Below are 12,415 nucleotides of genomic sequence, written 5' to 3' on the forward strand. Positions count from 1 at the left end.
ACTACAGTAACATTTGCAGCCGCCAAGAATTGTCGCTCTTTGTGAACAGTGAAACAGCCCGGCTGGAGTGGTGGCATGGTGGGCCTTGTAATTAATTACAAGTGGGACTTCAAACTACGGCTCACGACCACCAACAAGCTGTGACTGCGATAGCCCATGAAAGATTATTCTGATCACATTGAAAACTTACAAAATATTCAAATCATCCAAAATAATAATGTGTCTTTTAATTTACCAGCCAATTAGTAAAGATAAGGGCTGAAATTCGTAACAAAATTGAACATTTTATCTGTAACTCAGTATTGCTTAACAGGGAACAGTGCCTAACATTTGAAGTTATGGGACAGCGGTTTTTATATAGACATCTTGAAACCGTTTGCAGTTCCATTACACTCTGAAAAAAAAAGTTTTAACATTGAAAGTATTAACTGCGAAATCTAGTGCAAATTTTGTCTTAGTAATTTAGACCAATGTTGAGGATGTTTTAAAGTGTGAAAAACTTTGTTTAGTTGAGAATGAAACAGACATGTCATTTATCGCTAGGTCTTAATTCGATAAATCAGCCATAAGGTGAGGTTCGAGATTTAAATCGTATTTTTAGCTAAATCGAAATGGATTCCTAATTTCTATAACCTCTGATTTTGTTGTCACTGTTCGGAAGACGAGTTATTTCATCCAGACAACGTCAACTATTGCTGGCAATTTAACTTCTTCACAGGTGCGCCAGCGTTTTGCAGTGTAGGCCTAATACTGTAAATATTTTCACCTGGAAATGACGAGGACTGAACGCGTAAGCTATAATATAATCATCAGCTGACATGAATGGCTTCAAAATTTGACACATCCAAGCAGTGAGTACAAAAACACTGTCAGTAAATGCTGCAATGTGCTAGTAACAGTTTAAAACCATCGTCATTTTCAGCTGCCTTGGCACAAGAGCAGCGAAATATAATTGTTTCTACACACGTATTTTCATCATTTAATACTACTATATTGAATTTTATTTTTTTAAATAGCGTTTCCAATCTCACGAGATCCGAGCCGCTACTGTGTGATCTGCTCTGGAGCGCCAATGCTTTCCTGTTTGGAATGGTCTACTTTAGAGTAGGTGTAGAGCATTTCCTGTGATTTAAGAAGTCAAAAGTAGTTAAGTTGTCGCAGAAATGGCACCTAACAATAACTATGTCATTACATACCATAATTCTAAATACTACTGTCTCTTACTATTAATTACTCATTCAAAACGTAAATATATGCGGATAAGGAACTTGCGGATGCGGATTAATTGCTGTGGATGCGGTTAGGACCTTGCGGATGTGGTGTAGATGCGGATTGAACTTTTCTTATCCGCGCAGACCTCTACTCATATGGTAATTTAGAGTGCCTGGCGCAAAGTAGAATATCATCTGCAGTTGTTGGATGGCAAGTTTCAGCCGTTCAAATATATTTCTGCACTGAAATCCCTTAACAGCTCCATAGAACACAGAATAAATGGGTTGTCTTTGACACAAAGACCGTAAAATAATATGAAATCCGTGAAAATCTTATAGGAAAAGTCACTCAAACGTAGCTCTTTTACTCTATTCTTGAAATCAGCATAATTTGTAATCCAGCCCTGGTCACACCTTCGCTAAAATTCTGTCCTCCCGACGCAACACTCTTTTGCGCTGTCCTATAGCAATTTACATTCAGCAGTAAGATGAACAGACACGTAGGATTTTTGTCCATGAAGAAAGAAGGAGGAACGTCTGGTGTTAACTTGAGAACTGTCCAACTAACTGTTAGCACAAAAACATCTAAGTGCTTCTGGGCGCAAGGCACAGCATAAAGTACAGAATTCTTCCAAGGTATAAAATTTGCACGATGGATAGCTTGCAACTACTTAGTTCGGATATCTGCAGCTCTTTTAAAGGAAGATGTTGAAACTGTCATACTGGAATTTTGAGCTCAGTTCTTGTGCTTGCAGAAAAATAATTATGAATTTTTTGCAAGTACATGAATTATTGTTATGTTTTATCACCTAAACATGTTTCACGACAGTTGTGGCATCATCAGTGGGTTTTTTAATTTTATTTTCCTTTTATTTTATGTTGGCTGTGTCCTAGGCTGCCAACCAAAACCTGTCACAGGACTAAATTAGTACATAATGTCATTATAGTATTTGGCTATTCTGTAGCTGTGACAGGTCTGTTTTTATATACCAAACGTGTTCTTGTGTAGTTGAGCCGAACATTTTCTCCTGTTTGTTTGTAAATATCTTGTTGTGGTGCTATGGCACAGCAGGTACTAGACCGATATATCTTTTCCAGCAGCAAGAAAAACATACTACTCCTGATTAAGTAATGAGTGTTTGTAGCTACTTACGTATTATTTCCATCAGTTTGTGGCCTGCTTCCTAATATGAAGATACGCAAGTCTCAAAACAATTCAAGGAAAGCTCAGACTGTTGCTAAATGCTTACTGAACGCATGAATCCTGCACTGGAATCCTAAGGGACTTCGTGACGTCACACGGTCTACCTGTTAGTTGTCGCAGGCTTTATATCCCGTAGGCTACGGCTTGGGTCGTGTCTACACAGCACATCTGCAGCCATCTACTGCATGCACAGACATTTGCGCAAATATCTGCGTACATACATCGTTGCGTGTGGATGGTCCTTACCAGAGACTACGTCGTAATAGCCGGCTAGTCCATTGGGCTAGGAAAGGTCACATCATGACAAATTTCTAAATTGCTTACCCTGCACAACGAGCCCTAGTGATCTAATCGCACCTGGACATATTATTAATATAATAATCCCTAATAAATAGGTAATTGATTAACTTTATATTAAAAGAAACCACTCGGTGTGTTATCTCTGCAGATCCGATTCGGAAGTCTTTGGTGTCTGTTTGGTTATTGACAGAAAGTTTAACGAAGGAAAACTGAGTGTGTTAGGAGATGAATATTTTTGCAAAAAGTCGGAAAGGCATGTGAAGAAAACGTCGGGGTTGAGACACCGTTCAAATGGGTATGTGCGTTTTACTGACGTTCAATGAGTGTACATGGACCTTCTTTGTACATTGTAATTTAACATTCAAGAAGTCGACTGCTAAGCGTCATTACAAATTTCATCGCATTGTAGGCAGTATCGCTTATTTATTGCTACTGTAGTGTGAGTATCCTTATAAGCTCTCTTCAGACTCTTATGCCCTATAACTGATTGCGTTTTTATTATGAGAGATCATAGAAATAGAGCCATTTTGGCTTTTTTGTGTGACATATTTGTTAAAAACTCATTTTCGGCGCGTCACTTGAGTATTCTTTTATATCTTGCACCAACTGATTTGGTGATACCTCGAAATGTCTCGAGTAAATATTCCCCCCACGCGAATGTGGCATTTGATACTTTTTGCCGTTGAATGTCAGCTGTGCTCATTGCATATCTAATAAGAGGCAGCCGCCTGTAACATAGAAAGACCAAATTTGTTCACTGCCTGCCGTATATGGTCTTGATAAATTGTACGTTCGAATTAGAAACGAGGAATGGATCTGTATAATCATTCTGGGAAACCTGGCGACCCATAGATGTAAACCGACCGTCAGAGACAAGGCTGGTTCATTGTAGTTACAGGTTCTCCGCCAGACCTGGTTACGTACACGAACTTTTTCCTATGTGAAAAGTATGGTTGATTGTCATCACCAGTGTCTAACTACAGAGTTGCAGACGTTACCTTTCATAGAAAGTTTGATGCAATTGCCCATTTTTACTCCATTGTTGAACACTGTTGTCGCTCTTTAACATCATTTCTTTGAAAATAATACAAAACTAAACTGAATTGCCGGAGGAGGGGGGATTTTTAGTTTGCTTCATCAAATGTTAAGATGGAATCATCATTGAGTGAAATTATGACTTACATTATAGATGAGCAGGCATCATATCCCTGTATGTCTGCCCAGATTTTAGTTGTACCCTTCAATCACTTTTAGGTCAAACATAGCATGGTTCTGAAATGCCACTTGTAATTTTATCATGTCAGTGGGAACGACTCTACGTTGTGGAAATCGTAGATACTCATGTAGGACAATTTAATAGCTTTTTATTTGTTAGCAAAGATGACACTAGCAAGGAAAAAGCCAACCTGTTCAAATTACCAGTGTCACTCATTACAAAGATCCAGTTGCCAATTTCTTTCACTGTAATGAATCCTTACATAAGAGTGGGCTTCAAAATCTTGTCAGAAGATACAGATACATCTGTGCTTTACAGCATGACAGGAACACACAAGTGATCATAGGAACAAAACTGGAAAACATGATAAATTTAATAAATTAGTTGCAGTGGCTTTTCTCTGCAGCAGCTACGTAAGTATTTCTTTATAAAGAAATGAGAGTTGCTGTTAAGAAATGAATATTGGCATTGTGGCACACATCAGTAATTTTGTGTTTTTACAAATGTGACGTTTTTCTGATTGTTAAACATATCTCTGTTGTGGTTACAGTTATGTTCTTGTTCACAAGTTGTAGCACCTGTATTCCACAAGCCATATTCAGGTATTATGGGTTCCACTGTTACTTCCTGCTCCTGCACTCCATACCTCTTTCTCCTTTCCTTTCCTGTTACTTTTATGAAAAGAGAGCATGAAAAACAGTTAGCACTAAACCCTAACATGAGTCTGACTTAACCATCATGGCCAGGTTCTCAGATGTCTGCAGTAAGAACTAATATATTGCCTAACACTTACTGGATTTCACACCCTGAATTTTAACACTAAGCCTGTTGGCAAAACACAGCACCTTTCTTTTAGCATCTGCCATTGAGGTGGATGAGAATTTTGGGTTAACAGAAGCTTTCAATACTGCTTCAACTTGTGCTCCCATTCTTTCTAATAAAAAAAGCTCTTTGTCAGATTCTTTATTTATCTTGTATAATATGGGTCTCATACTGAGAAGCAACAGTCCAGAATCGGTCAGGTGACAAATTTGTAACCTACTTGATTCTTTCAGTTTTCCAACAGAGCACAGTTGGGCATCTGCTTTTCCTACAAGTAGTTTTATGCAATCATTCTATTTTTCTTTGCCCTTGTTGTAGTTTGTGCAGTTGTTACTGTTTCTAGTGACTGACTGCAAATTTTATGAGTGAACAATAATGGCTATTCATAACTGTTTGTTTATGTTGAAACTTGCTGCCTCTGTATGCACCAAATACCAATCATCTTCAGAACTTCCTGCATTTTGCTACAATTTTCTAGTCTTATGTGATGACAGAAATATCCACCTCGTGTAGATTCCCATGTTATCCACAAGATCATCTGTTGTACTGTCATAATGGGCTAGATACACTTGTCCTGATGTGCATGACACGTATTGCTCAGTATTTCTGAGCAAAGTGAATTTTTTGCTTAATGTAGGAGTGAATGTGTTCTCCATATAAGTATTGGCCTTTTTGCAGGACATTTGATTTCATTCTTCTTAATTTTTCATCATGCGCAGTGCCAAAGTGATACAAATATATTTGGCAATCATTCATTGTTTAACTGTAGTGTTCATTTATATTTTTGGTGTAACAGGTGTAGTTCTATTTAATTGGAATTTTCTGAATTTCAGATGAGCGGTTGTGCCCCATCAGTATATAATAAATATGGAGAAATACACAGTAAGTGAAAAGTTAATGCAGGTGGCACATAATGAATAGTTTTGTTATTCTTTTGTAAGGGTATTGCTTCTTTCATTTGTTGCATGGCCTCATTTATTGTTGCAATATTTATTTAATATTGGAGTGAGTAGAGTTCTAGATAAATCATTTGAAGAGGATCACGTTTTCAGCGTCTGGAAGTAGAATGAAATTTTCATTTTGCAGTGCAATGTGTGCTGGTATGAAACTTCTTGGCAGATCAAAACTGCGTGGGCATAGCTAAACCATGTCTCCAATGTATCCTTTCTTCCAGGATTGCCAGGCCTACAGCTTTCACCGGAGAACTTCTGTGAAGTTTGGAAGGTAGGAGACATACTGGTGGAAGTAAAGCTAGGCTGGGTCGTGAGTTGTGCTTGGATAGCTCAGTTGGTAGAGCACTTGCCCGCGAGAGGCAAAGGTCTCGAGTTCAAGTCTTGGTCTGGCATACGGTTTTGATCTGCTTGGAAGTAGTTGTTTGTTTAATTTTGGCTTGCGATGAGCTAGTTTTGCTGAGAGTGCAGCTGATAGAAATAAAATATCAGTGAAACCACTGTAATTTAGACAATACCTGTAGGGCTAGATGTTGTATACCAGAGAAGCTGTGTTCCAGTTTAAGTTGAAAATGAACAAATTTCATACACTTTGATCAGTGTAGACCCTTGTATTGTTCCAAGATGACTGGTTTCAACTGTCTTAAGTTGCCATCATCCGATTTTATGAAACTTGTTATAAAATTACAATGTTACATTATATGAAGTCAGACATAAAAGCCACTCCCCATTATATATGTCTTGGTAAAAATTCTGTAGATAATAAAATACACGCAGATGATAAAATGTATGCTGAGGGGCAAGACTGTGAGAATCATGTTCGTCACAAACATGCATGGATGACAGAGGATTTTATTGTCCGTGCGCAGTTTATCAACTGAATTTTTATCAAGACATACGTATAGGTGGGGAGTGCTCTTTGGTTTGGCTTCATGTAATATAACATGGCAATTTTATAACAAGTTCCTTAAGATCAGATGATATCGTAAGACTGTTGAAACCAGTCATATTTGAACAATAAAAGCATTTACACTGTGATCGGTGCATACAAAGTGTGTTCATTTTCAACCACATCAATCACCCTACAGCACAGCACCCTACATATCTGAATTAAGTGTTGAGAATTTTGAATACCAAGTTTCATGTGTTTCATTTTTCTCATCTATTGTTATTAATGAATAACTGAAGAATTAAAGGTTCTGTATTAATTTCTGAGTCAAATGATTGCCCACTTACTGTGGACCAGTCATTATTACAAGTGAAAATTTCACTTACCTGTGCATCTATAGGTGCATCTCTACTGGGATTGTGATGCTTTCATTACCAGTTGAGGGAACTATTGTTTTTGGCATTACAAGTCTACAGGACAAAAGAGGACAACGAAATTAGTCCTACTCAGAAAACACCACACTAATGCTGTGTAACACTCAGTTATAGCCTCAGTTTTGCAAGAAAGGGCATCCACAAATTTCCGTAGGTACTGATACGCCATATCTAGGTGAAGCTTTCAAATTGCAGGGATGTTGATTTCTACATTTCACATGTTGTTCCAAATTGTCCCATATGTTTTCTATGGTGTTAGGAACAGGTGATGTATTGGGCAAATCAAGCTGTGGTAGGTTGCTTGAGCGTTCTTCAGGCCAGAACCATATGAATGAAGCCCTTTGAATGTGGCTGTTATCTTGGAAGATACGTGTGTCCACAGCTATGCTGCATCATTTGAAGATATTTTCAGATTTCTATGTTGTTTGCCCCATTGAAGACATGCAGCTTTATATGCTGCTGTGAGCAATGGCTTTTCTGATTTACCCAATTCCAAAAGTATATTGTATGCAGTTCATATTGTTCACATGCAAACTGATTGAGATGAACTTGAATACACTAATGGCAGTAAGTTCTGTTAGGTTTGAAATCAGTTGTCATTGATAGGGGAGGGGTAATGATCATCACATCCATGTTATATTCAATAAAACTATGTATGTCCCTTGGGTCATTGTTAATGGCGAGCCTCTTGGAGTGGTGTTCATTTGCTTGCTGGGTAGGGTTTGGAAAAACTGTGTTTCCTCAGTTGGGGTTGGTGAGTACCACCAGTCCTCTGTAAACTGTAAGCTCTGGGCATGCTTTAGCAACCACCATGTGGTACGACGTTGAAATATTGTGTGTCACAGGGAACAGTGATCTAAGCTTAACTGAATAGATCACAAAGATGATAAAAACATATATGAAAAACTTTCAATCTCAAGGTGTGCTACTCACTAATGTGACACATGGCTGTTGAGACAGAACAGCCATTATCAGGCAACTCTGAGGAACGTGCCGTGCCTCGGTTGTAAAGGCTTCCCAAGCAAGCAGTCGCTTTGTCTGGACATGTTCGTATCTATAACTGCTCACCGTAACACCATTGCAAATCAACAAAACTAAAGCCCTCCCAATGCAATATGTGTACTGCCTGGGAGTATTCGCACGAGACTAAAGGAGGTTAGTCCTCCTGATACTGTGAATTTGTTTAGTAACTGGTGTCACAAATTTATAAATCGGAATGTGTTTGTAGTGATAAAGAGGAGGGAGAGGGGTTGTTTGAAAAGTATTCCCTTTTATGTTTATAAAGGTTTAGAAGGGCTTGCTGATACCATAAAATCTGTCAACCGATTGTGAAATGATTCCTCGTTGGATGAAACTAACTGGTCAAAACAAATGGAACTTCTAAGGAAGTAAAAAAAAAAAAAAAAATCTGGGTGACTGTCACATAGTTGTTGAGGTGCACAACTCTGCAACTCAAGCAAGGATGCACTCAGGTGCCGTGATATTATGGACATAGATGTCTTGGAACTGAAACAAGAATGGGTGTCATGGGGGTTAGTCAGTGTGGAACAAAGGTCAGGGAGAAATAATGGAGAGATTGGAAGACTGCCACCTTTATTTGAGACCTTCAGTTCTCCAACACTACCTGAACACATCATGGTAGGATTCCTCTGACTTGGGTTAGACCTTACATACCTAACACTATTTAGTGTTACAAATGCCAATGATTTGGCCACACAGTGTGAAGTTGAGGAGGTGAAGCGACTTGCAGAAAATGTGGAAAGTCAGTACATGAATCTGGCACTTACTGCCTATGTGCATCAATATGTATCACCTGCTCTGTGAGTCACTCCATCTGGAGTCGAGACTGTCCAGTTTTTGCTGAGGAACGTTAAAATTCAGGAAATAAAAATGACAAAGCGGATCCCTGTGCGGAAGCCTTAAGTGAATATAAGGCGACAAAACCCCTGTCTTTGCCACATTCCTATGCTTCCTTGGTGAAGAAACCAGGTGCGAAGGTAGACGCGTTGATGTAAACGGCGTCCTGAAACAATACCCACTAGCAGAACCTGTACCTAAGGCAGCCACCGCACATTTCACCTAAGGACCATGAAGATAAATTAGGGCTCGTGTAGCGGCATATACATAGTCATTTTTTTTCCTTGCGAGTGGAGCAGGAAATAAAATGACTGTTGGTGGTACAGAGTACACTCCGTCATGCACGGTACGGGGGCTTGCGGAGTATGCGTGTACTTTATTTACGTGATTAAAAGACGAATATTTTTTACGTTGGATAGAGTACATAGGGGTCATCATTCATTAACAGATGTTTTAGATAGTGAGGTCACGTGCAGATGTATTTTGAAGGATTCGTAAGGGCAGTGCTGGACTGACTATAATCACGTTCGAACAGGTTCAAGATTTCCCCATAGGCCGGAGCGCGCAATACAGTATCAACGTTGCTCGAACAATCTCGGACATTTGACTCACGTAGCGCCAGTGCAAGGGATACGCGAGAAACCATGAACTACATAGTCACTTACGGCAACGTATTGCTTAACTTAAAATTTGACAATTTTGCGAAACACCTAGCTCTAAATTCTACCATCATACAAGAAGTTGTATTTGAACAGGTTTGCAGTGAAAGTCTCATACATTTCCCATGGATACCGCGTACAAACATGAACACTGCTTTTTAAGTAAAGGAAACATTTCAGAGGGGAAATGTTGTCCTTCAGAAAACATTGAGTCTGAATCCGGACCTGTATATTATTTGATTACGAGAGACCGTAATGATGTACTACGTGGGTTGAAAACGAGAAGTTAGGTCGTCGTTCACGTACTACAATACTGGATAAAAACGTAACCAGGTTTTAATCAGCTTTAGATCGTGGTGGTGACATTCAAATGAAACAAGAAGGAAAATTAACCCAGAATGAAATGTCTAACAAATTAAATCATTCATATTAAAATGATTGTAATTGTTGAAAGAATAAATTACAGCGTTCGTGGAGATAGTACCAACAGACGTCAGTAGATCACGGGTCGAGCAAAAATTCGAGAATCGGACAGAATCGTGATTGCGGTGTTTTATTTATGTATTAGTTGCACATGTTACAGATGACTTGCACAGTAGAAGATATTGTAGTCAGTGTTTCGTCGTCGTTCAAGCATGGCACTGCGGAAAGGTCGGATGGGGAACAGTGATACGAACTTCGCTGAGAACTAGACGAGTACGGCGAGGGGATTAATGAGCTGTCAACAAATTAACCTCATGTTGCCAACTACGGGAATGTTTACCGTGTACTTTGACATTTTAGCAACATCTGCTATGTGTAAACTGAAGTTTATCTGAATCCATTTGTCGTCGGAATTGAAGTGACTTAAAGTTGTGCTAATACTCAACAACAGTATTCACTTCTGTTGGAGACGGTAAAAGTCTAGCTAGGGGCCAGTGACGTACTTGTTAGTTTCGTGCTACAGTGTTGTTGGCGCTCACCGTGACATATGTCGGGAACAAAAGAGGGTGTGGCAGCTGTTAGTTGTACGCAGCCAGTGAGAGAGCGGCGGGCGGACTATGCGTATGGCAGCAGGCGACCCGGCAACGTTCTTAACTCAGTATAGAAACAAATCCGACATGTATTCGGATAGAAACAGCTGTTTTTTCAGGTCCCACGGTAACAACCACCTCAGAAATTGCAACATATTCGGAAGTAACAGCCAAATATTTGCGGGAACGAAGAAATTTTTCACAGCTGTGCCGTTATTATTATTATTATTATTATTATTATTATTAAAAACAGTGACACTACAGGCGACAGGGTTAGTAAGCAAAAATGTAGAAAAGAAAACGGTCCGCAAATTACTGCGAACCATTTTCTTTGTTTTATTTCTCATTGTTTTATGAAAATCTAACCCGCCAGGGTAGCCGAGAGCGCTAACTCTCCTGGACTCGGATAGGCGCGCCCGCCCCGGATCGAATACGCCCGGCGGATTAACGACGACGGGCCGGTGTGCCGTCCATCCTAGATGTGGTTTTTAGGCGGTTTTCCACATACCCCAAGGTGAATGCCAGGCTGGTCTCCTCGTTCCGCCTCAGTTACACGACTCGCAGACATTTGCACTAATCCATGGCTTACATTAGACACAGACAGCTGGGGTACACTAATTCCTTTCCGGGGGGGGGGGGGGGGGGTATGGCGGCAGGAAGGGCATCCGGCCACCCCTTACACTTACCATGCCATGTCCGATTAACCATGGTCGGCCCTGCGGAACTACGGGACAAGGCTCAAACAAAGAAAGAAAGAAAGATTGTTTTGTGAAAATCTATGCAACCAATAAACTGCATACATTTGGAAAAGGTATAATAACTTTTTAGGCAGATACTCTGTGTATTAATAAAACAGTTAGTAATTTTGATTAGTCAGAGTATGTCAAAAATAATTTTTTCTTAGGAAGCCTCTTGAAAAATAGGGGGTGGGGGTCGCCTTATAACAATGGTCTCTTATACTTGGATAAATATGGAGATGTAGAAAGCAAACAGCGTGAAGAAATAGCAGCACATACAGCCACAACACAATATACAGGCAAAACATTCCCCAAAGGGAAAAGGAGTGGGGAAGTTATCAAGCTGTTGGGGTCAAAAGCTGTCCTAAGTGCCATACTGACATCTGATTAATGAGGAGGACATCATGAAGTTAGATGCCTCATCACCAGACACAGGCAACCCCTTCATTCCCCCTCAGTCTACCTGTCTCTCACCATCGCAGCAAAAAATGGGGGTAATTAAATCCATGACAGTAAGATGACTTCCATTTGGAGGAACTGAGATTTCTCATGCAGGACAGACTTTTCTGCATACGACTTCAAGAGACTCATTTTAAAAATACTGACTCATCTCTACTCGGAAGCTATGACCTCCACAGGAAAGATGGTGTAGGAGAGTTCTTAAAGGACACATTCCACTCCTCACTTGTGCCGATAACCACAATACTACACTCCTGGAAATTGAAATAAGAACACCGTGAATTCATTGTCCCAGGAAGGGGAAACTTTATTGACACATTCCTGGGGTCAGATACATCACATGATCACACTGACAGAACCACAGGCACATAGACACAGGCAACAGAGCATGCACTAGTACAGTATATATCCACCTTTCGCAGCAATGCAGGCTGCTGTTCTCCCATGGAGACGATCGTAGAGATGCTGGATGTAATCCTGTGGAACGGCTTGCATGCCATTTCCACCTGGCGCCTCAGTTGGACCAGCGTTCGTGCTGGACGTGCAGACCGCGTGAGACGACGCTTCATCCAGTCCCAAACATGCTCAATGGGGGACAGATCCGGAGATCTTGTTGGCCAGGGTAGTTGACTTACACCTTCTAGAGCACGTTGGGTGGCACGGG

The 12,415-nt window shown here is 40.1% G+C and overlaps 1 protein-coding gene across 3 annotated transcripts in view; it reads left to right on the forward strand.

Annotated features, from left to right (window-relative positions):
- The first annotated feature begins 2,715 nt into the window (after positions 1-2,715).
- The window catches only part of LOC126299453 (kinesin-like protein KIF3B), a 156,512-nt gene continuing 146,812 nt past the window's right edge, over positions 2,716-12,415 (forward strand). Inside the window, exons 1-2 of one of the 3 annotated variants that reach the window (XM_049991368.1) lie at positions 2,716-3,010; positions 5,587-5,635. In XM_049991368.1, coding sequence (XP_049847325.1) covers positions 5,621-5,635 — 15 coding nt within the window. In that variant the 5' untranslated portion in view covers positions 2,716-3,010; positions 5,587-5,620. Of the gene's footprint in view, positions 3,155-5,586; positions 5,636-12,415 lie in introns of all 3 variants that reach the window. The other 2 variants (XM_049991367.1, XM_049991369.1) reach the window with 2 other exon arrangements.

This window comes from Schistocerca gregaria, chromosome X (assembly GCF_023897955.1).
Source record: "Schistocerca gregaria isolate iqSchGreg1 chromosome X, iqSchGreg1.2, whole genome shotgun sequence".
NCBI classification, from domain to species: Eukaryota; Metazoa; Arthropoda; class Insecta; order Orthoptera; family Acrididae; genus Schistocerca; species Schistocerca gregaria.